The sequence below is a fragment of the Podarcis bocagei genome, assembly GCF_964188305.1.
Source record: "Podarcis bocagei genome assembly, chromosome: 10".
NCBI classification, from domain to species: Eukaryota; Metazoa; Chordata; class Lepidosauria; order Squamata; family Lacertidae; genus Podarcis; species Podarcis bocagei.
In genome coordinates this window covers 27,915,106-27,940,746 of record NC_138135.1, presented here as the reverse complement: position 1 = coordinate 27,940,746, position 25,641 = coordinate 27,915,106, and the positions used below count along the sequence as shown (strand labels likewise).

At 44.0% G+C, this 25,641-nt stretch overlaps 1 protein-coding gene across 2 annotated transcripts in view; it reads left to right on the top strand.

The window, feature by feature from the left end:
- APPL2 (adaptor protein, phosphotyrosine interacting with PH domain and leucine zipper 2) overlaps positions 1 to 25,509 on the top strand; it is a 30,404-nt gene extending 4,895 nt beyond the window's left edge. The window contains exons 2-21 of one of the 2 annotated variants that reach the window (XM_081211916.1): positions 810 to 908; positions 5,082 to 5,141; positions 6,131 to 6,202; positions 11,986 to 12,073; positions 12,917 to 12,955; positions 13,047 to 13,105; positions 14,092 to 14,238; positions 16,027 to 16,109; positions 17,196 to 17,354; positions 18,022 to 18,210; positions 18,515 to 18,557; positions 18,653 to 18,709; positions 18,848 to 18,936; positions 19,866 to 20,024; positions 20,128 to 20,180; positions 20,893 to 21,067; positions 22,580 to 22,616; positions 22,749 to 22,889; positions 23,355 to 23,402; positions 24,411 to 25,509. In XM_081211916.1, coding sequence (XP_081068042.1) covers positions 810 to 908; positions 5,082 to 5,141; positions 6,131 to 6,202; positions 11,986 to 12,073; positions 12,917 to 12,955; positions 13,047 to 13,105; positions 14,092 to 14,238; positions 16,027 to 16,109; positions 17,196 to 17,354; positions 18,022 to 18,210; positions 18,515 to 18,557; positions 18,653 to 18,709; positions 18,848 to 18,936; positions 19,866 to 20,024; positions 20,128 to 20,180; positions 20,893 to 21,067; positions 22,580 to 22,616; positions 22,749 to 22,889; positions 23,355 to 23,402; positions 24,411 to 24,542 — 1,929 coding nt within the window. In that variant the 3' untranslated portion in view covers positions 24,543 to 25,509. Of the gene's footprint in view, positions 1 to 809; positions 909 to 5,081; positions 5,142 to 6,130; positions 6,203 to 11,985; positions 12,074 to 12,913; positions 12,956 to 13,046; positions 13,106 to 14,091; positions 14,239 to 16,026; positions 16,110 to 17,195; positions 17,355 to 18,021; positions 18,211 to 18,514; positions 18,558 to 18,652; positions 18,710 to 18,847; positions 18,937 to 19,865; positions 20,025 to 20,127; positions 20,181 to 20,892; positions 21,068 to 22,579; positions 22,617 to 22,748; positions 22,890 to 23,354; positions 23,403 to 24,410 lie in introns of both variants that reach the window. The other variant, XM_081211915.1, reaches the window with a different exon arrangement.
- Positions 25,510 to 25,641: the final 132 nt, after the last annotated feature.

The window sequence follows — 25,641 nt, the reverse complement described above, 5'->3', positions numbered from 1 at the left end:
CCCTAGTCAGTTATATGGGTCTGATGCTTCAATGTTTTGTTGAAACTGAACATGAGGAAAGATTGCTGCTATTCCTTCTTCAATTTGAGTGGAATTACCCTGTTTGCGAGATTTTCACTTATCACCACGTAAACCTCTACAAATATATGCCAGCTTGTGCTCAGTGGGGAAGGCCCAGTTGGAGATCCTCCCTATGAGGGAGGTACAGTTTGCATCAACTCAGGACGGGGCTTTCTCTGCAGTGGCACCCCAACTGTGGAACGCTTTCCTTTTGGCAGTGTTACCTCCCGTCTCATTGGTGACCTTTTGATCCCAGCTTATTCATTCATGCTTGGGGGTGGGGAGTAATAACGGGAGCCGTGCTTGACATCAAAATCACGTGGAGCTAATGTTTTGTCTTTCTGGATATAATTTAATAATGATTTTAGAGTTGTCATGATTTATGAAGTGTTGCGTTTTCTGAATTGGCCATTGTAACCTCCCTGTGGTCTGGTTAGATGAAAGCCAGGGTATAAATACAGATGTCTTCACTGCTGAATGCTTCTGTTCATAATAGGGCAAGGCTGGGGAACCTGTTACCCTCCATATGTTGTTGGACTCCAATTGCTGTTATTCGTGACTTTTGACTATCTGAAGGGCCACAGGTTCCCCACCTCTGTAGCAGGAATTTGAGGATCTGTTACTTGTGTGTGTTTAGTGTCTTAACAACAGAGAGATTACTAATGTATGTCTCCATTTATGCTACCTGTTTGTTTGAAAATTGTAAATTTCCATCGGTGAATAAACTGCTACCCTTTCTCTTTTACCAGACACGTTCTTTGCTGAGTGTGTTTGAAGAAGATGCGGGGACTCTCACAGAATACACCAACCAGTTGCTTCAAGCGATGCAGCGAGTTTATGGGGCTCAGGTAAATCACTTCAAATGTTTTCAGTTCCCTTTCTGCCCCTCAACTCTTTTAAAAATAATGTATCGTTTTATTTCAATAACATATTGCGCTTTCATAATGGGTAATATAGAAAACCATAAAAAGAAAGCTGCCACTTTCCTGAAGAAAACACAAATAATCATGATTTCCACACACCCCATTGATTATATTTTATTTTGTTCACTTAAAAATAGGGGGATAAACATAGAAAGCAATATATACTGAGGCAATTACTGCACACATCCTGACCTTATTCAGATAGTCATATATTGGCTTCTTGGTTTTGATATGGACAAATCTTTTGACCAGATATGCAGCCTGCTCACTCCTCCTTTTGTTAGCAAACTATTGTTGCAACAGGGAACCTCTAATTAATCATAGTTTCTTGTTTTGTCCAAACTGGGAAGCTATGGTTACCGGAACAAATCAGGATCTTAAACTAATTCCACACCATGGTTTAAGATCCTGATATGCTCTGAACTTGATACCCATAGTTTTCTGGTTCTGATAAAATGGGAAACTATGGCTAATTAGAGATTTCCTGGTTAAATTGCAGCTCACCTCAAAGAAACCGTGTACGTGGCAAAAGGCTTGTCCATCTCTGCTTAAGAAGCCAAGCTGTGATCATTGGAACAAGGCCACAGTTTTGCATCCCAGTTCGCAGGTCATTTTTGATTACTGGCCACTGTCCTTCCACAAAACAATTGGGGTTCTGTCTTCCACTTTCCATCTTAATTTGCTATGGTAATTTGTCCTATATTAATAAACCACAAATTGGCAGGCAAAGCTTTTAATCATTGGACACAAGTTGGTTGGTTTGTAACATGGAAAACAATTTGGGGGAGGAAGTTTGGAAGGTTTAACCCCCGCTCTTCCAGGGTTGTGATCCCAGTCTGTTCTGTGCATGCCATACACACCACCCCCAGCACAACAAATATTAAGATGTGAAAAAGTGCTGTATATCCAATTTGCATCAATTCTATACCTTTTCTTGTCCCACCCCTTTCTTCACTATTGTAGATTACCTTGTGGGAGCATCTCTGTGCATTCAGGAGATTATTGAGAAGACCGGTGGGGTCATATGCAATAATAATATAATAATAATAATTTATTATTTATACCCTGCCCATCTGGCTGGGTTTCCCCAGCCACTCTGGACGGCTTCCAACCAAATATTAAAAACAATACAGCATCAACCATTAGAAACTTCCCTAAACAGGGCCACCTTCAGTTGTCTTTTAAAAGTAAAATAGTTGCTTATTGCCTTGACATCTGCTGGGAGGGCGTTCCACAGGGCAGGCACCACTACCGAGAAGGCCCTCTGCCTGGTTCCCTGTAACCTTGCTTCTTGCAGTGAGGGAACTGCCAGAAGGCCCTTGGCACTGGACTTCAGTATCTGGGCTGGATGATGGGGGTGGAGACGCTTCTTCAGGTATACAGGACCGAGGCTGTTTAGGGCTTTAAAGGTCAGCACCAACACTGAATTGTGCTCGAAAACGTATGCATGCATTTTATAGATGGATATTTATGCGCCCATAAACACAGGCAGTCTTGAAGGAGTTGCTATAGTAGGAATTTGTAGCCACGTCTTCAGGAGAGCCTTTTAAATCAAGGTTGCCCTGCGGCCCTCCAGATGTTTCTGGGCATCAGGGATGATGTGAGGGATAGTCCAGCATCATCTATAGGTCCCTAGAGATCCTCATTCCCTGTTTTAAATGAGCACAACCCCTCATGTCTTTGGCATTATGTACACAGAACTGTCAATGCACTAAGTCCCAGCCCATCCAAATGTTTGTATTTGGGCTGCTTAACTTGTAACTCAATGTTGCATCACCTCCTGTAAGTCCTGGATGAAGTGTCTGGAACTCAGAAGTTCCTGGGGTGCACCTCCCTGGCATTCTTGTTTGTTTGCATGCTTTCCCCAAACCTCCGGGTGTGGCCTAGCCATCGGAAGTGCTGCCTATTTACACGCCAGAAATTATAGGTGTGGTTTGGTAACTTGTTTCAATTCAGCACGGTTTGCTTTTATGGGTAACAAAGAAAAGCGGAGAAGGCAGACAACCTGCTATTTGGGTACGATCAGATGGCCTGATAGCTTTGCCGATTATCAGAATTTCAGCGCGGAGAGAATTTAATTTGCCTTTCTGGTCAACTTAGTGTGCATATGGAATAAATATAGAGCTATGTTGAAATAGACATTGGAAAAAATAGGCAATGAAATGACAGCATGGCTTTTTATAACTAAGGTGAACTTTCTCTTATCAGAAATCTTGTATACTATATCAAAGGCTTCAGTTTAAAGACCAGTGCTCACTAGGCTTGGTGCCCACACTAACGTGTTCGATCTTTTTGGAAATGGAGTTGATTCAATCAAAGTGGTGTTGAGAGATGGTGGGATATGATCGAAAACGGAACAACTAACTGAGCTGCTGGCAGCAAAAGCCTCTTTTAAGAAATGAACAGGGTGGTTATTTATTATAATCAGATTATGCTGCATAAGTCTGAATTTGAACACTGAACATGACATTTTGACTGTGTTTATTCTGTAGAATTTGATGTCAATCTAAAAATTAGACTGAATTGTGTTGAATATTGAGATTCAGTCCCTTAATATTGCCCTTGCTTTATATCAAGGTGTCCTCTGCATTGAAGTGCATTGTGTGTGTGTAGTAGAGAGCTACATAAGTTGTAAAGTTTGTGATGTCCAAATGCGGTCAATATTTATTTGCCCCAATTTGAGCTACAGTGGTACCTCGGGTTACATACGCTTCAGGTTACATACGCTTCAGGTTACATACACTTCAGGTTACAGACTCCGCTAACCCAGAAATAGTGCTTCAGGTTAAGAACTTTGCTTCAGGATGAGAACAGAAATTGTGTGGCAGCGGGAGGCCCCATTAGCTAAAGTGGTGCTTCAGGTTAAGAACAGTTTCAGGTTAAGTACGGACCTCTGGAACGAATTAAGTACTTAACCCGAGGTACCACTGTATAAGCAATGCATACGATTGTTTCTTTTCTGTGTTTGTTGTGAAATCTACTTTGTAATCTGTTTAGGTGATGAAAGAGTTGTGCTATTATAGCGGCTGCGTTCCAAGATCACGGTAAACCATTGTTAATGTTTGACTTCGAATGTGCTGGTGTATCGTGGTTTGATCCTCCTAGATTGGGGATCACGGTTTATTTCTTTTGTTCCAAAGAAGCCACATTATAGTCAGGATTTATTCTTGGCTTTCCAATTATTTTTTGTTTGAGTGAAACAAACCACAGTCCCCAAGCTGGATGTAGCACTAAGCTAGTGATTGTGAACTATTACTCCCATCGGGATGCAGTGAAGTGGGGACGATTTCTGCATTCGCAGTTAACCGTTAACTATGGTTTACTATGATGGGTGAACGATGCCACTAATAGGCAGTGGAGGTAAAGAGAGAGAAAACTGGTTTGGGGATCCTTACAGTAGAATTTTATTTTCCTAAAGTCTGTGGTCTTTCCACACCTCTACGATACAAACATCAGTTGAGAAGTAAAACATTAAAAAGCAGCAAATATGGCTTGGGGGTTATGTATATTTAGAAAGAAGGGAACTCTAGAAATGTCTGTAGAGTACTACTCCGCGATACATGCAAGTTTGAATTGCAGCAAGGTATTGATTTATGTATTACTGTACTTAATGGTGAAATATTTGTCTGTCACATGACCTTACAGCCACCTGGTGTGTGGAATTTGCAGGCTGGTCCATAAATATTGGTGCTCCTGGTGAATAATATGATCTGAAACGCAGTGGGTAGCAACTGTAGTGCCCGTTATGATGACAGATGAGGCTTATGCTGCAGTATGACGCACAGTTCACCTTGCAGTAAGTCCTACTGAACTCGGTGTGGCTTACATCTGAATGAACAAGTATAAGATTGCACTGTTAATTCATTCGTTTGTTTATTAAATTTATATCCTGATCTCCCTCTCAAAGGAGCCCAGGGTGGCAGACAACAAATGATAAAACAAACAAACAAACAAAAACACCTTTAAAAACAATTCCAGAAAGAGGAAGGTCTTCAGTAGGTGCTGAAGACAACAGAGACAGTGCCTGCCTAAAATTCAAGAGGAGTCTTTTAAGTTGGTGTGTGATCGTTAGTAATGAAATGCCTTTTCTCCTTGCAGAATGAAATGTGCTTGGCAACCCAGCAGCTCTCCAAGCAGCTTCTTGCGTATGAGAAACAGGTACGCCTGATTTACCCTGCGCGACCTCCATGTTCAGCAGATTAGATGGCAGAGATGAAAAGATTCTAAAGGGGTTTGCTTGGTTGTATTGCTGGAGATGTCAAACTTGCCTCAACATCTTGGAGCAAGCATGGGGGTGGGGGGGCAAGGGGAGAGCATAGGAAGATCCTGTTGGACCAGACCAGTGGTCCTTCTGGTCCCGCATCTTGTTCTCACAGTGGCTGACCAGAAGCCTGTGGGAAGCCTGTAAGCAGGACCTGATCACAAGAGCCCTCGCCCCTCCTGCGGTTTCCAGCAGGTGAAGCGCAGAAGCATCTTGCCAGTGACAGAGGGAAGAAGGATGCTGTGGCGATCACACAGGGTCCCCAGACGTTTAACAGTCTATTGATCCCTGTGCCACCACTGTGCTCGCTTCCCCGCTGCCACCAACCCGTTACTCTCTGGTAAAACACTGAGTCCAGACAGTTGTTAAAAGTGAACCAAAAAAACCCCCAAGTTTATTTTACAAACATTAACAAGTTCATGGTTTCTCCGATAATATTCCTGTCAGTACCTTAACTTTAGTTTCTTTACCGGCCTATACCTTCCTAATACCTTCTGACTGATTATCTCAACTGTTTGACTGACTCCTCTTAACAAATTCTCTCACTCTCTCACATCAGACTAGCCCAACCCACAGACTTACCTTATCTGTCTCTTCTTACTCCAGACTCTCTTCTCAACCACCCTAACTCTCTCCTAAAAAAACACACACCTCTGTGCTTAAAACCTTATACACAGTTAACTCTGCCCCCTGGGTTCCCATTGCTTTGTCATTTTACAATTAGTTAACCCTTTCCCTATGAACCCAGTATGATGTCACACACCTGGGAGGGCAAACGCCACATATGCACATCTGTGTCCAATATCGCAGGTTGCTTTTGGTTTATCCCATAGAACTCCACGGGAGGCACTGGAAACCTAACGTCTTATTTTCATTTCCTTTGCAGAACTTTGCCCTGGGTAAAGGAGATGAAGAAGTGATATCCACCCTTCAGTACTTCTCAAAAGTTGTGGACGAGGTAATCCAAATGGCCAGCAAGTTTTTTCTTAGGTTTTTTATGGTGTCTGTTTATCTCGTTGAAACTGTGACGACCTTGAGATTTACAAAGGGGGAGCGTGGCGAAAGGTGGCCTGTTTGTGCTTTGTATAGTCTGTAGAAAAGGCCTCATCTTATTCTGCTCGTAAAATGATGGGGTGAAGGAGATGCAGAGAGAGAGGGAGAGAGAGAAGAATCCTGAAGTTCCCTTTATCTTATTTAGCAGTTCTTGCTATATTTATGCAAAATGTTGTGGCGCCCTAAAGATGGACCAACTTACTCTGGCTAGAGTCATTGTTATTGGAAGCAACTTTCTGCCTTTTGACCCACCCTTTGCAGCTTTTTCTCTCTTACACACCGGGGGTGGGGAGCAGGAGATGCCCTCCAGTTAGTGTTGGAGTCTTCACTGAGCCCAGTCTTCATGGCTAGCAATCAGGAATGATGGGAGTTGTAGTCCCAGCAACGTTTGTAGGGCCACAGGTTTCCCACCTCTGTTCTACGCACGTGTGTGTGTGTGTGTGTGTGTGTACAGTGGTACCTCAGGTTACAGACGCTTCAGGTTGCAGACTCCGCTAACCCAGAAATAGTACCTCGGGTTAAGAATTTTGCTTCCGGATGAGAACAGAAATCGTGCGGCAGCAGCGGGAGGCCCCATTAGCTAAAGTGGTACCTCAGGTTAAGAATGAACCTCCAGAACGAATTAAGTTCTTAATCCGAGGTACCACTGTAAACCTGTATGTGCTAGCCAACTGACTGTTGCCTTAATAAATTCAACTTCTCTTCTGTGTGTTTGCTGCAGCAGACTTAACATGCCAACCCATGTTAGCTTGCTGAAGTTCTGTTATTTCTAGGCAGACTTAAAATAACAACTCCCGAGTGCACAACCAATGTTGTTCAACATTTCCAGTATTTAGAATTGGCTTTAAGGGGGAGGGGAGTTCCCCCCCTTTTTTGGCTCAAATGCACTTTTGTACTTCAAAATGACATTTTGGTCTGTGCACAAACGCAGTAAAAAGATAGTTCAAAGTTCTTGGCCTAGATTTGCCTTCAGGAGGCATTTCTGGCGCCTCTCTTAAATTTATAATGCAATATTTCCAGCTCTGCAGAGACAGTTGGGGTGTGTGTGTGTGTCTTCCTTTCCATTTCTCCACCCATTGTCTAGAGACACAGAACATCTCTTCTCTTGGCTTGAACCCTGGGAATTCTAGTCCTCATTAGGCTAGGGTACAGTGTCTTATTTCTTCCTGGGCTTCCCCACCCTTTTCCAGCTGGTTTCCATTGCTTAACCACACTCAGCCAAGATGCACAATTCAAGGGATGTTGGAACAGATCTACACTGCAAGCATATATCATTGCTTATACCAGTGCTAACTGTCTCGGTTTCACCCAAAGAATCCTTGAGTTTGTAGTTTGTTGAGAGTTCTGAGATAGCTGTACTCCCACAGCCCCTCACAGAAATTGAGGTTTCTGAGGAGAGGGAGTGACCATTAGATTAAGTCTGTGATATACTTATAGTTCAGTTGGTTAGAGCATGGTGCTGATAACGCCAAAGTTGCAGGTTCGATCCCCATATGGGACAGCTGCCTAGTCCTGTGTTGCTCAGAGTCCCTTCCAGCTCTGCCATTCTATGATTTCAAGCATACAATCCCACTGAAGTACAGTGATACCTCAGGTTAAGTACTTGATTCGTTCTGGAGGTCCGTTCTTAACCTGAAATTGTTCTTAACCTGAAGCACCACTTTAGCTAATGGGGCCTCCCGCTGCCGCCGCGCCACTGGAGCACGATTTCTGTTCTCATCCTGAAGCAAAGTTCTTAACCCGAGGTACTATTTCTGTGTTAGCGGAGTCTGTAACCTGAAGCATCTGTAACCTGAAGCGTATGTAACCCGAGGTACCACTGTACTTATTTAGTCTTAGCTTTTTAAATAAAATAGCATCATCTTGTAGTGTTAAAACAAGACCAATTAATTTGCAACCCTGTTATTTCTCCAATTTTTTTCCAAATGTACCTCTGTTACCTGCATATTTTCTAACGGATTTTTGATTGTTAGCAAGGTGTCATCTGCAAATATTATTTTCTCTTTTTTATTATTGCTTATTCCTTTTATGTTTCCATCTTCTCTAATGACATTGGCCAGAGTTTCAATGACCCCTGAGGCCCTTCCCAGGTGACACCCTTCCCTGGCCCTGGCCCTGGCCCTGGCCCACACCTTCCTTGAGGGCTTTGCCTGGTTGGAATGTGCCCTTGTACAATGATGATTAGAATGCCTTTTGCTTGCCTGGAAAGAGAGAGGTGTGGTGGGGAGACGGTGTGGAAACCTCTGGCTCCTGTGTGGCTATATTGTGGCTGACTGCCCAGAGGTAAGAGTCACCTCAGTGGCTCTGGCCACTTTGGCCTTTGGACTCACCCACTGAGAGGGACTGTGGCCCTCAGGCTGAAGAAGGTTCTTCATGCCTGGTATTTGCTACCATGCCTCTGGTCTTCTGATCAAGTCCCCTTTTTCCTGTTTGGAGATTTGTCTTCATAAGCGACTACTTTCTAGGAATCTTGCCTTTTGATCTCCTTGTTGGTCTGCAGTTCCAGCCATGCAGTTAAGAAAGCCAATACTGTACCTTTAATAATAATAATAATAATAATAATAATAATAATAATAATAATAATAATAATAAATTTATACCCTCCACTGTGAAAATTGAAAACTGTGACAACAGCTGTTTTGTTTGAGTCATGTCTTTTGCCAGGGCATAAGCGAAGCAGTCCAGTCTGCAGGGAAAGGCTGCAGAGTAAATATAAAGTCTTGTTTCAAAGCCTCTCCTTAAGTAAACTCTTTACTCTTGAGAAATGGAGACATTTCTTCTCAGCTGAAGCCGTGTATATTTGGCAGCCCACAACTAATTTTAGCAAGGCTCAAAGCTCACTGGTGCATGGACAGATACTAATATTATTACTAATATCCATGTAAACAGACTTGTTTTCACCTATTGATTTTTTCTGGACTGTTCTGGATTTTTAACATGTAATCTGGTAAAGCCATTCAGTGGTGGATATTTCAGTTCCCCATAAGAATGTTTCATAGAAATAAAATGTTTTTGATATCTTCTTATTTGAGTTGGTTTTTTGAGAGTGACATGGGATTATTTATTATGGAAAACCCTACTGATGAATCAACATATTCTCAAAAAAAGATTGGCTTTGAAAGCAAATGGGTTCAAAGAATTTAACGCCAGTACAAATTGAAAGTACAAATTGAAACAGTACAAATTGAAAGCTTTTGCAGATGACTTAGTATTGACGTTACAGGAGCCAGAATCTAGTACTAAAAGAGTATTAGAATTGATTCAGGAATTTGGTCATGTGGCAGGATTCAAGTTGAACAAGTTAAAAACTAAGGTGCTTGAGAAAAATTTAACACCGATTGAGAAAGAGAGGTTTCAGAAGGAGACAGGTTTAACATTGGTTAAGAAAGTAAAATACCTGGGGGTTAATATGACCGCTAAGAACTTAAACCTATTTAAAGACAATTATGAGAAATGTTGGTCAGAAGTGAAAAAGGACTTAGAGATATGGTCAAATTTGAAGCTTTCCTTGTTAGGTCGAATTGCTGTTATAAAGATGAATGTATTGCCAAGAATGTTATTTCTGTTTCAATCATTGCAAATCTTGGACAAAATGGACTGTTTCAATAAGTGGCAGACAGACATTTCTAGATTTGTCTGGCAGGGCAAGAAGCCCAGAATAAAATTTAAAATATTAACTGATTCAAAGGACAGAGGTGGATTTGCCCTGTCAGACCTTAAACTTTACTATGAATCAGCAGCATTTTGCTGGCTGAAAGAATGGCTGCTTCTTGAGAACACAGACATTTTGGATCTAGAAGGTTTTAATAATGTTTTTGGGTGGCATGCATATTTGTGGTATGTCAAGGTTAAAGCACATAAAGCATTTAAAAACCATATTGTCAGAAGAGCATTGTTTAATGTTTGGACAAGATATAAAGACTTACTTGAAAATAAAACCCCAAGGTGGCTATCACCGATGGAGGCGAAGGCTCAGAAAAAACTTAATATGGAGGCCAAATGGCCAAAATATTGGGAAATTTTGGAACAAGAAGGAGACAAATTGAAATTGCAGAGTTTTGAGAAATTAAAAGATAAAGTGCGAGACTGGCTTCATTACTATCAGATAATGGAGGCATATAACTTGGATAAGAAAATTGGCTTCCAGGTGGAAAAATCAAAATTAGAAACAGAACTGTTAGAACCTAAAACTAAGATTTTGTCAAAGATGTATAACTTGCTGTTGAAATGGAATACTCAGGATGAAACAGTCAAATCTGCTATGATTAAATGGGCACAAGATGTTGGACATAACATTATGTTTGCTGACTGGGAACAGTTGTGGACCACAGGAATGAAATTTACGTCATGTAATGCCCTAAGAGAGAATATTATGAAAATGATATACAGGTGGTACATGACACCAGTCAAGCTTGCAAAAATCTATCATTTGCCCGATAATAAATGTTGGAAATGTCAAGAAACTGAAGGTACATTTTTTCACCTTTGGTGGACGTGCCCAAGGATTAAGGCTTTCTGGGAGATGATCTATAATGAAATGAAAAAGGTATTTAAATATACCTTCCTGAAGAAACCAGAGGCCTTCCTACTGGGCATTGTCAGCCAACTGGTACCAAAGAAGGATAGAACTTTCTTTATGTATGCCACAACAGCAGCAAGAATACTCATCGCAAAGTATTGGAAGACACAAGATCTACCCACCTTGGAAGAATGGCAGATGAAGGTGATGGACTATATGGAACTGGCAGAAATGACTGGCAGAATCCGAGACCAGGGAGAAGAGTTGGTGGAAGAAGATTGGAAAAAGTTTAAAGATTATTTACAGAAATACTGCAAAATTAATGAATGTTAGAATGATGTTGGATAGAAACTAAGTGGTCTTTAGCTGTAATGCTATAAGAGAATATGAGAAAATGGTTATTAGTAGGTAAAAATTTAATGTTATAATATTTTAAAATTGAAGATTAAGATGATTGAAGAGGGGAGGGATTTGCTGAATTAACAATTTGAACTGGAATACAGAAAAGGGAGGCGTGAGGAGGTCCGGGAAATAAGCAAATGAAAAATATGTAACGGAAAGACTGAATTGTTTTTAACTATTTTTATTTTGTATTTTTCTTTTTTCTTTTTCTTTTGTAATTTTTTGAAAATCTCAATAAATATCTTATAAAAAAATATGAAAGCAAATGGGTTCAAATAATTTAATAAATATATTGGCTCCAGCTTAATAAGCAGATGGTATTGATTTGGCCTACTGTTGTAATATAGTAATGTAATTCTCCTCACTTCAGAGAAAGCTATTTGGGCAACTCACTTTGCTATCATGATTACTAAATACACAGAGATGGGGAACTGAAGCGGAGAGTAACATCCAAGCATCTAAAATGTACTTCAGAGTAGGGGTGGGCAACCTTTGGCCTTCCAGCTGTTGTTGGACCCCAACTCCCATCAGCCCTTAGCCCCACCGTGGATGGTGGTCAGGCACAATGGGAGTCCAGCAACATTTGGAGGGCAACAAGTTCCCCATTCTGGCTTTAAAGTTCCCACAGTCAAGCACGAATTTGAACTTTCCTTTCCACCCTACTGAGCCACATTGGGTTTTCCATTCAAGCACCTGACGGTGAATTTATGGTACCGGGGATGTTATTGCTGCCTTCTAAATGAATGGGCTGCCCTCCTGTCTTTCAGCTTAACATTCTGCACACCGAACTGGCCAAGCAGCTCGCAGACACCATGGTTCTCCCCATCATCCAGTTCCGTGAAAAAGACCTTACAGGTAAATCTTCTAGGTGTGACTGGGAGCTCTTAGTAGGAAACAAAGGAAGAGAGGGACACTTTTTCTTCTTGCGCTCCAGACAACTTTCATATCCTAAAGAAAATTAGTTAAGGTTGCGCCCCTATGTAGACTTCCGTGGGAGTTTAAAAACAGCCACCCCACACGCTGAACACAGTGGGGCTTGCAAGTGCTTGCAAGATGCATGTTTATTTGGGTAAGCTTGGCAGACATGGCAAATTGCAAAGGACATGGCAAATTGCAAAGGACTGCTGTTCTCAGGTCCTGCTTTGGGGCTTCCTGTAGGCATCTGAATGTCCACCTTGAGAATAGGGTTCTCTAGATGGGACGGTACCCTGTTCTTAGGGCTAAAACCTGAGCGACGGCAACAGCTTCTAGACCCAGGAGTGGGGAACCGGTGGCCTTCCTGCTAGTGTTGTTGGGCTCCAGCCCCCAGTAGCCCCAGTCAGCACAGCTGGTGGTCAGAGATGATGGGAGTTGTAGTCCAACAACAGCTGGAGGACCATAGGCTTCTCCATCCCTATTCATTGTGGTGTTTCTACTGTTCAAGGAGGATTGCTAGTCCAGTTAAACATCTGCAAAAAGAACATTTCTGCCACTGTTCTGCTGCATAATCTCAACATGGGACTGAAGCAGTTCTAGTCCAGTTAAGGAAATAAATACATGGCACACTTCTTTGCATGAAGTCAAGTAGTTGCAGTGGAATTTGAGAAGAAGGTCACTGCGAATGTTCAAAGTTTTAATTGGCACATCTCTGGTCATCTCATGGAAACTTTGCACTAATGCGCAAACCCTTTGTTGTTGCCTTCTGCTTTTTCCTAGAAGTAAGCACTTTGAAGGATCTCTTCAGCCTTGCCAGCAATGGTACGTTTTCACATTGGTCTTTCATTTGACTGAAATTTTGCTGGCGGTGTGCATGAGTGATGATGCTAAACTGTGCCTTCGATCCTTGCAGAGCACGATGTCTCCATGGCAAAGTACAGCAGGCTACCCAAAAAGAGAGAGAATGAAAAAGTAAGATACTCCGACATCTTGGCACATTTGATAAGATGAATTTTATGTAATGAAAAATCCTCAACAGGGTACAGTTCTGTGAACATAAGAAGCTGCCTTATCTAGCTCCATATTGTTTACTCGGACTGGCAGCAGCTCTCCAAGATTTCAGACAAACTCTTAGCCTTCCCTGGAGTATTTTGTGTGTAAAGCAGATACTTCACCATTGCCCTTTTCTAAATGCTAATATAGGATGTTTGAGATGGTTTTTGGAGCAGGGTGGGGGTGGGGAAGAAAGCTAAAGATTTTTTTTTATGCATATGCAAACAACCCCAATGTGGTGAATGGTGTATATACATCTTCCACATGATAAGTACAATTCTGAGAAGGGTGAGGTGCACAGACTGTTATTGACACCCAAGTCTCTTCATAATGAATTGCTATAACACCGGTCGGGAAAGACCTACATTGGCTACCAGTCCGTTTCTGAGCACAATTCAGAGTGTTGTTGCTGACCTTAAACGGCCTCGGCCCAGTATACCTGAAGGAGCATCTCCACCCCCATCGTTCAGCCCAGACACTGAGGTTCAGCGCCGAGGGCCTTCTGTCGGTTCCCTCATGGCAAGAAGTGAGGTTACAGGGAACCAGGCAAAGGGACTTCTTGGTGGTGGCGCCCACCCTGTGGAATGCCCTCCCTTCAGATGTCAAGGAAATAAACAACTATCTGACTTGTAGAAAACATCTGAAGGCAGCCCTGTTTAGGGAAGTTTTTAATGTTTGATGTTTTATCGTGTTTTTAATATTCTGTTGAGAGCCGCCCAGAATGGCTGGGGAAACCCAGCCAGATGGGCGGGGTATAAATAATAAATTGGTAGTAGTAGTACTATAGTCACAGTGATTTCAGTGGCACTTGGGTGTCATTTAACTGCCTGCTCAATGCACTGCTGACCCCGTCTTGCAGTGGCACATCTGCTGACACTTGGCTGTTCCTTTCCTTTATCATTCAGCTAAAGGCGGAAGTTGCCAAAGAGGTAGCCAGCGCCCGGAGGAAGCAGCATCTCTCGTCGCTACAGTATTACTGTGCCCTTAATGCTTTACAGTACCGCAAGAGAATCGCCATGCTGGAGCCCATGCTGGGATATACGCGCTCCCAGGTACATATCCTAGCTGCAGCATCTTGGGCAGCAAACCCTTCTTCGCTGCAGCTGAGCTGGTTTGGAAACCACTGAGCATTGTATGATTAAGTTAAAAACTGGTGGCAGTACAAACCCAGCGCTCCCTGACATGTCAGACCAAGGCTGCATCCACACCATACATTTAAAGCACTCTGATGCCATGTCCACAGAACGGACGATGGCAGGATCCCCAAGGATTTGCTATTATGGGGAGCTGACTTCAGGCACCAGGCCCGTTGGCAGACCAGTTCCGTCTCACAAAGTGTCAGGCTTTGGGGGAAATCAGCTCCCTACCACGGGGCAGCCCAAAATAAGAGTTCTAACCAAGTCATTTATTCAGTAATTCACAGAGAACGACGAAGGAATGCAGCCTTCCCAAAAATGGTGTTGCTCCAACTGAGCTCCCCCTTACCTTCCTAGCAACAGCACTTCCCCTTATGGTGGCTGCCAGGGGCTAATTGTCTCTGAGTCCTTCGCTCTTCAACTTTCAGCGCACACCGAGTTCTGGGAGAAGGGGTGTCAGATATGCTCTCCAGTGATAACGTGTCAGCTGGGTGCTCTGTCTCTGGCTCCCCCTTCTCTTCTCCCAACACCTCCCAACTCTTCTGTTCAGCTGTCTCTGAGCTGTGACCTTCCTCAAACCACTGCTGTAATTCAATACTGCCTTCCTCTTCTCTGGGAAGTTCAGGTGGAGGGTGCGGGTGGCAGTCTCCACCATTCCTCCTCAGACTCGTCCCCCTCAGTCCAGTCCCTGGCACAAAGCTGTCTGCAAACATGACATGAAGGCTGACCACCTCAACCGTCCCGCCTGGGAATCCCTTGCAGTGCCTGGAGACAGACAGTCAGGTTGTGTGTCCACAGCAGTGACCAGAGGAGAAATAAAACACTGAGAGGAGCGCAGGGAGAAGAAACTCTGGTGCACCTGTAGCAGCAAAACCAGACACCTTCGTCTGCCACAGTTGCGACATTACATGCCGCCAGTGTGGTGTAGTGGTTAAGAGTGGTAGACTCGTAATCTGGGGAACCGGGTTCGCGTCTCCACTCCTCCACATGCAGCTGCTGGGTGACCTTGGGCTAGTCACACTTCTCTGAAGTCTCTCAGCCTCACTCACCTCACAGAGTGTTTGTTGTGGGGGAGGAAGGGAAAGGAGAATGTAGCCACTTTGAGACTCCTTCGGGTAGTGATAAAGCGGATATCAAATCCAAACTCCTCTTCTTCTTCTTCTTCTTCCATGTCTCTCCTGTGTTGGTCTCTACAGCCACAGCAGGCTCTGTAATTCTCCAACAGTTTGACTTTACCCCCGAAGGCGCACTCCTCCATTTTCTCCCAAGACAGAGAGGTGCCAGTAATAATCCTGGAAGAGGGCATGGTTGACTGGAAAGGACCCTAGACAGAGTGTCCCATACTAAGCAACATTTTGTTGCAGGTTCACATGTCTTGTTCTCTTTCTAAGATGTAGACCAGAATGGGGAACCTTTGCTCTTCCAAATGCTGTTGAACTCCCACCAGTCCCAGCAAATATGGCCAATTGCCTGTGATGATGAGAGTTGGGAGTTCAGCAACATCTGGAGGGCCAAAGTTCTCCCTGCCCCTGATATACCCTACTCCCTAGCCAACAACTCCTTGACTCCCAGCATGAAAGACCAGATTGTTGGATCATATAAGTCCCAGTGACCCTCCTCCTCCCCTCGCATGTTACTGCAAGGAGTTTGCCGACAAAAATATTCAGGAGTTGTGTGTGCTCTCCCTCTTTTTATATTCTTCAGATTAAGTTTTTTAAGAAGGGAGCCGAGATGTTCACCCAAAAAATGGACAGCTTTCTATCTTCAGTCTCAAGCATGGTTGAAAGGTAATGGATCGTTCCAGCTTGCTTTTGCCTGTTTGCTCTTTTTTGCTGTTTCTGAGAATGATTGTGCTATGACTGGCAGCAAGCATGAGGTCTGACACCAGCAGTGGTAGCTAGGTGGGGCACTGGCCAGGGACCCCCATGGCTTGGAAGGACCCCTCACCTGCCTGACCCAGATGTGACGCCCTCCACAGCCTTCAGTGAATTTGGCAGCAGGGCTGCTTTTGAATGGGAGTCCAGCTTCGCTCCGGTTCAAAAGTACTGCTACCCGTATATGACTGAAGTGTTGCCTGATGCCCAGTGGAGGACAGTGAGTGATGCTGTGACTGTCAGAGCAATGGCAGAGAGAGTCTGTGGTGCCCATGACTGGCCTAGGCAGGACTGCTCTCAGTCCTGGTTAGGGAGTAGGGGACTTAACATTGTCACCATGCCAAGGAGACCCCCCCTTCCAAGTCTGGCACCAGCCTGGCAGCCAGATGATTCAAGTGTCTAGAAAACCATGTTGCTGCTTTTAGGATTAAAAATCACACATGAAAGTGTGCTCTTATATTTCTGCTTGTCTCATTTTAAGTGCCTGGAGAAACATGTAAATTTTAATAATTTTTAAATAAATTGTTACTACTTTTTAACAAAGTATTACTAATATATTGTGCATCTCCGATGAGGTGGCAAGGGAAATCTTGGGATCTGACTCTTTCTGAACTATTGAAATGCAGAAGAAGTGTTGAGAAACCAAACACATTTCAATAAGGTATGGTTCCCATATATCAGCTAGGTAAATAGAAGGGTTGTTCATCTCAGGCCTCCCGCCACACATTGAGAAGATGTGTTACAGATAGTTGAAGCCTTGGGAGTGGTTCATTCACTGAACCCGTTATTTGACCGTGTTCCTGCTCAGTTCCTTATAGATGACTGATGTGTGCGTGTAATGCTCTGCAGATTTTGTTGCAGTTCGTCCATGCCATTTTATTATAAAACCAATCAAATATTCTAAGGAAGAGAAAGGAAATGTATGCTCTGCATTTGTTGGACAGCCTAAGCAAGCAAGCTGTGGCCATGAAGTGCTTTGATGTTTATTCTCTCCTGTAGCGTACAGGGAGAATTGGACACTGAGGCAGAAGCTATGCGGGTATCTCAGCAAGATCTGCTTTCGGTTGGCGAATCAGTGTACACGCCTGACTTTGACGCAGCGTCGCCTCTCATCAACAGAAACCTGATTCAGAAGGCTGGCTACCTTAACCTTAGAAAGTAAGGAAGATTCCTGGGAGGGAGTCATGTCTTAGCATGGTAGACGGGCTAGTACTCTAGCTAGTTCGGTGGGTTTTCAAAATTGGGACCTAAGGTTCCTTAAAGTAAAATGCTACATCTAGTACCTCAGCTCTGGGGGCGGGAGAGGTTATGTGGCCCTCCACGCCTCCTTTTCTGGACCTCAGAACTCTCACCAACCCTCTCCACGTCTTTCTCAAGTGCTGATGCCTGAGATCTTTCCTGTTACCCTGGAGATGTTGAAGGATTGAACCTGGCTTCTGCATATGCAAATCACATGTCCCTTCCCCCCAAAATGTACGATGCAGCAGTGCCAGAAAACCAAAGAGCTAAAAGAGAGTAAAAGCAGCGACTAGTAGCTGTCGTGATGTCCCTTGTACTGTGGGATCATGAAAAGTCTCTGCACGTGCTTCTGCCGCAATACAAAATTCAAGTCCCTCAAGATGCCTTGTTGACATTACAAAAAGATAGCGGGAGTCTTAAAATGTGTGCGGTGAAGGGGGTGGGTGGGATTTGACCTTCGAAAGCACACGCTGCTCAGTTCCCTTTCCCGAAAAGATTGTTTTTTGGCCGTGAGGAGGGAATGAATCCTGCTGCTGCTTTGCTGCTGGTGTGAGGGTGACGTCGAAGCTCTGGTCTTTTCCTACAGCAAAACAGGCCTGGTGACTACAACTTGGGACAGGCTGTACTTCTTCACTCAAGGTGGGAACCTGATGTGCCAGCCCAGGGGAGCCGTTGCCGGGGGACTGATCCAGGATCTGGACAACTGTTCTGTGATGGCAGTCGACTGTGAAGACCGACGTTACTGCTTTCAGATCACCACTCCTACAGGGAAACCGTATGTGTCTTGGGTCTTCTGCTAGGGAGCAACTACCCTACCCAAAACGAGGGCTTGCTGCATTAACTGAGTTGCCTTGAGCATAAGCCTCCCCTTTAGGGAGGTCTCTAGTCACCTAAATAATCTTTTTTGTGGGGGTGGAGGAAGCTCCACTGAGTTTCTGGGAGTCCTTGCACTGCCTTCTGCTAGCTCCATCAAGATAGCTGAATACATAGCCTGTTAGTTGGCTACGTAGTCTCTGCTTCAAAACCTCTAATGGGGCAAGGAAAGAAAATGATGGGGTGGTTTTTGTTTTCTTTTACAGAGGGATAACCCTTCAGGCAGAAAGCAAGAAAGAATATGAGGAGGTAAACACATTTCACTTTGTTTCTACTCAAGAAATTAAAATTCCAGAACTAAATTGAAATCTCTGGCGTTTCTCTTTCTTGTTTTCCTCTTCTAGTGGATATGTGCAATCAACAACATCTCTCGGCAGATCTATCTTACTGACAATCCTGAAGTAAGTAGGTTTGGAAATGAAATGCTTTGATAACTCAAACAAGCCCCTCACCCCAGATACAGTAAGATCTGTGATTCAATGTTTGCTTGGGTAATATCGCACAACTTCCTTTAAGGCTGTGCCTCTGCTTTGCTTCAGGCCGTTGCCATCAGGCTGAATCAGACAGCGCTGCAAGCCGTGACGCCAATCACAAGCTTTGGGAAGAAGCAGGAAAACCAATCCCCCAGGTAACATTTTAGCCATCTTAGTCTGGAGAGGTTTGGATGCTCCTTCCACAAAGAAAATTAGCACCTCAGGAGGAAGGCCAGTCTAACTTTTGACGTGTTGGCATTCTGCAAGCATCGCAGTTTTGACAGAGGGAGCAAGTGTTTCCCCACTGTGTTCTGAAGCGGTCCCTTACATGAAAGGCTCTTCCACAAGTTTCCTGAATGGATAGCTCAGCTGTTACATTCTAATCTACACGTGGTAGGTAACTGCTACCTGCATCATGCAGTTTCATGTGCGAATTGGATCTTAAGCAGTCCCAACTCTGGGTAAACACCCTTATTGCAGATCTTAGACAAGTGCCAACAGTAACAACATCCAGCACCTATTAAAGATGCATTGCCGGTGCCTTATTTCAGTGGGTTGTGTTCCTTCATTTTGTCTTAGCCTCGGCAGAGTTATCTTTCGGATTCTCATCTTTTCCTTTATTATATGTGATTATAAGATTGATGTTGTTTATTTTGTTGTGCATTGCATCGAGACGGATAGTGGTAGCCAACATAAATGCATTAGGTGGCTAGGTGGCTGTCGGTGCTTGGGAACCCCGCACAAGGGATTTTGACAGGTGGGCAGTACAACCCACCTGTCCATCAAGAGATGTCATGTGATTGATAGGTGGATTGTCCTGTAAAAGCTGACCCCCCCACCCTTGCATTATGATTTAGTTCCTGGTTGTGATGTCTTAGTTCCTTGTTTAAAACACATTTTAACTATCCAGAATTGGATGTTGTTGGTGAGGATGTTTAAATGTCAGCTCAGACCCTGACTGAATGCTCACTCGTCCGTTCTCACCCAGGTTTTCATTTCTAGGAATCCTCCCTCCCTTCCAGCTCTCACAGCGCTGTCTTTCTCATATGGGGCCATGTTCTCTGTCTCTCTCCTTTTGCTTTAGCCAGGATGTGAAGAATGTGGAGATGCAGAATGACTGGGCAGCCCCAAACAAGCCGGCCAGCATTCCAGAACCCACTGAGTTAATTGCACCCGGAACACCAATTCAGTTTGACATTGTGCTTCCCGCAACGGAGTTCCTGGATCAGAACAGGGGTGGCAGGTACAGCCAGCCAGAGTTTGACAAAGTGCTCCCTTTCGCATTTGACTCCTTCTCTCAGGTTGGCAAAGTAGCCATAACTCCTGCCCTGTGTGTATTTTAACAGGCGCACAAACCCATTTGGAGAGTCAGAAGATGGCAAGGAAGAGGATGAGGCAGGTGAGAACTGACTGGGGATTGCTGTTCATAAACTTCAGTCTTGTTGAGCCCCCAAAGCTGTCTAAAATTACAAGGTCTATTGTAAATTTGATCCATGGGGTAAACTCTCTTCAGTCACAAATGGTGCCCCAAGCTCCACTTTTTAGGTGGGACCATGGTGGTCTGTGTCAAAGAGGGGAGACCCTGTGGCCAGATACTGATAGCCTACAGCTTCCACCATCCTTGACTATGCTGGCTGGGGCAACAACATCTGGAAGGCCACAGGTTTCCCCATCCCTGGTTTGTCTTGTGAAGAACACCCACCATCCCCCATTCCCGCAGGTGGCCAAATGCTTCTGAGCGCTCACAAGCAGGGGGCAAGGGGATAATGGAAAACTGTAGCACTCTTTGTTGTTGTTGGACTCCATCCCCCATCAGTGCCCTCTAGCTTGGCCAGTAGTTAGGGATGATGGGAGCTGGAGTCCAAGAATATACAGAAGACCAGAAGTTCTGCATCTCTGCCCTACAAGATTAGATCTGCGACCCATTCACACTTTCCCATCACTGCTTGAAATCAAGAAGTGAGCATCCATAAACGGGAACCTGCCATGAGAACATTTATGTTGAAGAAGAGAAAGCAGCATCCAGGGGGGGGGGAAATCAGATGTCCTATTAACTCGAGAGGCAGGATAAACAAGGAGAAAGTTCCTCTTTTTTATTTCCTTTCCCCCAGATTCGCTCTTGCAGCAGATGTTTGTAGTCCGTTTTCTAGGATCGATGGCAGTGAAATCCGACCACACGGTTGAGGTGATCTACGAAGCCATGAGGCAGGTGCTGGCGGCTCGGGCCATCCACAACATTTTCCGCACAACGGAATCCCACCTCTTGGTCACCAGCAACGACCTGAAGTAAGCAAAACTTCCTCGCTTGCTTTCTTCTTCTGCATGGTCTGCATTGATGTGAGGTCTGATGAATCTGTGAGCTGATCCTGTGAGCGGGCTGGAACTCATGGAAGAGGGTACTCTTGGTACTTGCTAAGGCCAGCGGGAGGAGATAACCTTTGCTGATGTCCTGCTCCCCTGTGTCCCTCCAGAGGCCTAGGTGTCCCTGACGGATGTGAGAGGGGATAGCTCCTCTTCCCTGGTTATTAGGAACCTTTGCTGGATCCAAAGACCTTCGGTTCATTAGGATTCAACTCCTAGTTCTCACAGGCTACAGCACCTTTAATCCCTACCTCTTTTGGAAGTAACTATCACTGAATCCTATCACTGGGGGGACACGGGTGGCGCTGTGGGTAAAACCTCAGTGCCTAGGACTTGCCAATCGTATGGTCAGCGGTTCGAATCCCTGCGGCGGGGTGAGCTCCCGTCTTTCGGTCCCAGCTCCTAGCAGTTCGAAAGCACCCCTAAGTGCAAGTAGATAAATAGGTACCGCTTTATAGCGGGAAGGTAAACAGCGTTTCCGTGTGCTGCGCTGGTGCCGGCTCGCCAGAGTAGCTTCGTCACGCTGGCCACGTGACCCGGAAGTGTCTTCGGACAGCGCTGGTTCCCGGCCTCTTAAGTGAAATGAGCGCACAACCCTAGAGTCGGACACGACTGGCCCGTACGAGCAGGGGTACCTTTACCTTTATCACTGAATCCAGCTACAAGTGTTACCGATAACGCTAGTTTCTGAAATACTTGCTTCCAAGGAAGCATATCTAGGATGGAAGGGTCAATCAGAGAATCTCTCAACAGTGATAGTGAACTGGTAACCTTTCAAGTGCTGTTGGAGTGCTATCGGCCGTGGCTAGTGGTCAGAAATAATGACCTTGCATCCAACATGTGGAGGGCTAAGAACCACAGGGAAGGAAAACTTTTTGTTGTAGGATGAGGCGTAGTGGAATGACATAATAGTACATGACATAATAGAAAACCATCACGTTGCTTTTTCATATTGCACTTTTAAGGTCTGGTGTGTGTGTGGTTTTGCATATACAGTCCAGGGAGTGGGTGGGAATAAATACAGAGACGAGGATAATGGCTATCATCAGCCTAAGTTAACTTGCTGAAGGGTTACAATAATTAAGGATTGGAGGGGGGACCTTAAGGGGGCAACCTTAAAAACTAAATAGATCAATGAAGACTGAGAATGTTTAGCAGCCACAGAATGATGAATGCTTGTTGGAGAGGAAAAATGGAAGAAGAACACTTGCTACCCTCCCCTCCCCGGTTGGAGTAATCTGGAAAAGGGCATGGCTGGTTAAGGGCATCTAGCAATCTCTACTCATTTTTCCTTTTCTCACAAGTAGCATATGAAGATGTGTCAGTTTAAGGCCCAACTTTCTTGAGCCAGATTAGGGCTCCTGTACTTTCTCTGCTGTTAAATCTTGTGAAGAGGACCTAATCTACTTTTTTTCCTCCCCTTTACACTAACAACAGACTAATAGATCCACAAACCCAAGTTACGAGGATAAGTGTAAGTATATTCTTCCATTTCTCACAGTACAGAAATGGCAGTCAGGGCTTTAAATGCCAAGTTGCCAGCTGGGGAAGTTGTTAAATGTTTACCTGCTTTAAGTCTTTAAAATTGTGAAACTCACTTTTCCAGTTTGAACTTGCCAGTGTGACACAATTTGCTGCTCATCAAGAAAACAAGAGACTGATTGGGTTTGTGGTTCCCATCTCCGAGTCCCCAGGCGAAGAGTCCATGAGTGCTTATGTATTTGAGAGTAACACCGAAGGCGAAAAGGTCTGGAGATGCGTTTCGTTGCATGGTTTTTAGAATACAATTTGTTCTAATTGTAGTCATCCGTAATAAGTTTTTAGTGGGCATTTAGTGAGTTGAGTCCATTTGCTTTGCTTAGTTTGCACGCGCACGCGCGCGCACACACACACACACACACACACACTCCCCAAATATTCCTTAGCAATTTCCTTGATCCATTGCCCACTTGCTTAACCCTGTTGTGACCACATTTATAGACAAATAAGATTCTGAAAGAGAAACATCAGAGTTTATTTGTTATTACCTTATGCTGCACTGCTTCGCCATACATGTTTGGCCAGCAACTGGCTAAACTTCCACAAAGCCTATCTCCTGGTCTCAGCTTACTGTCTAGAACTGCTACCACATACTTCTGCTTTCCTGGTGCTCTAACCTGGGTCCTAGGATAACAGAAAAATTTCCTAAGGCTGATCTCTGCTTCTTCTGCAGATTTGTTATGCGATAAACCTCGGGAAAGAAATCATTGAAGCTCGCAAGGTAATGTTTCACTCTTCCTATCTATACAGTACTGAATCTGGCTTTTAAGCCTAAACTCTGGCCTCTGATGGGTGCCTGGATGCCAGCACTTTGCTTACCAGCCAGTTCAGTCCCACCTGTGCTTAAAAAGAAAGGAAAGGGGGGAATTAAAAAATTGTAAGGGGCAGGAGGCTCATAGGTGGTTCTATGTTGGGGATCCCAGAACAATACAGTGAATGGGACAAATGCAGGAAGCGATCGTGGACGATGAAAAAATCATGACAGAGGCAACACAGGTAAATTAAGTCAGGGCCTCAAGTTGTGTGTTAACCTGCCACCTAAACAGGAACTTTAACTGTCTGGGGCTTTTCTTCTACTGTTACTTGTTTGGATCCATTCCTGTACATATTGAGAAATGCAAGTTTCTGCACCAACATTAAATAAAATGCATTTAAACATAAATTGAATGACAAAGGACTTAACTATTAGTTTCTCTGCATTTTTCAAGTACACGTTAACTAGCAGAGCATGTTGTACCCATAAAGCTCACAATATCAACCCAGTAGGGTAAAGAGTTTACAAATACCATTTTAGCTATATATAGGTGTTGGCAGGTACATCACCTTGCCCCTGCAATTGAAGGGGCCCAGAGCTGCGCGATATCACCATGCCGTGTGCACCTGTGCTGCGCAGCTGCCAGAGATTGGGGGGGGGGGCACAGTCCCACATAGATTGTGTGCCTGGGTGTCGGCACATTGAAAATGAGCTGCAATTTCAACTTTGTTTTTGCAGCATACTATATAGCCAATCCAAAGCACGCAAGGATGCTCATTGTGGAATGAAGCTTGCTTTAATCTAGTCTTGTCAATTCACTGTTTTTATCATCTTGACTTAGAACTCGTTTAAGCAGTGTGATCTAGTGTTGTTTTAAAAGCAGGCAACGAATTAGGTTGGTGAGAACAACTGAGGCCCCCAATGACAGATAATTGGATAACTATTCCACTGACTCTCATTATGTTTTCATTATAGGATCCGGAAGCACTAGCTCAGTTAATGTCGTCTGTGCCACTAACCAATGATGGGAAGTTCGTGCTCTTGAATGAGCAGTCAGAAGAGGACAACACAGTACAGGGAGATGGGCAGGAGGAGTCAGAAGCATAAGCTGTGGTTTTTTTTAAAGTAGCAGTGGTGTTGCACAAGTAGCCCACACCCTCTCAACTATCCAATGTGAGTACTTAAGAGATAGCATGTGGAGAGCTTGGTCTGGATTTCTGGTGTGGTAAACTGACAATCTTTGAAATTCTTTCCAAACATGGTCACTTACTGATTGCTACCAGTGATAGTTAAATGTGTTTGCTTCTGTGTGAAGTTTTTAGGCTCTGTTGTACTTCTGAGAGGGATAACAGGAAGACTATTTTGAGCTAGGCTGTTTACAGATCTATTTGATAAATCACTTTCCTATTATCTATTTTTATACTTTAATACTGAAAGCTTACTCTAGATAATATCTCTCTTAAGTGCCTACCATTTTTGCAGGGACCATACTTGTAGATTCAGTAAAGCAGGCACTCTGCCCTAGAATGAGGTGGCAGGTAGACTAGCAGCTACTTGCATTAACCTCCTCATAAGTCTCAGCCTCTCACTTGAGCCAACTAAACATTTTCTTTTTCATACTGATCTACAATGTTGAGTTAGTGCCCTTCTAGGTTTAACACAAAGGAGGCTTGCTCAAGAGTAAGCTCAGTTCAGTGTGGGGGTGGTTGTTTATAACCTAGATGGAGGCAGCCTGAGATGCACTTGTGCGACTTAGAAATGAAAGCAGGTATCAAGGCTGCATGGCTCTCCATACAAGGACCAATCTAAGCCTAATATTGTCTGTATGATCTTACCAGTGTGGCATTGATGTTTCTGGGGTGAGCAGTACTGTAGTGGGAGAAGTTCTGGGTTTACTATCTTAAATTCAAGTAACATTCAAGAACAGAGCCAGATCTAATGAAGTTCACCTGATTCCCCAACCTGGTGGATATTTTTGATGTTAAAATATGTTTTAATGTTAACAAACAGGGTCCACATTTTGCAATGCAACTATTTAGCAATAATGCTAGAGTAAAGTCTTATTTGAACTAAACTGAATGGTGTGAATGTTTGGAACTGTGGTTGCTTAACTTGGCCTGGCTTCAGAAAAGAGGACATAAATATTCTAACAACTATTCCTAAGCATGAAACTATAGCATTTGCACTATAAAATCTCAGGCTCTTC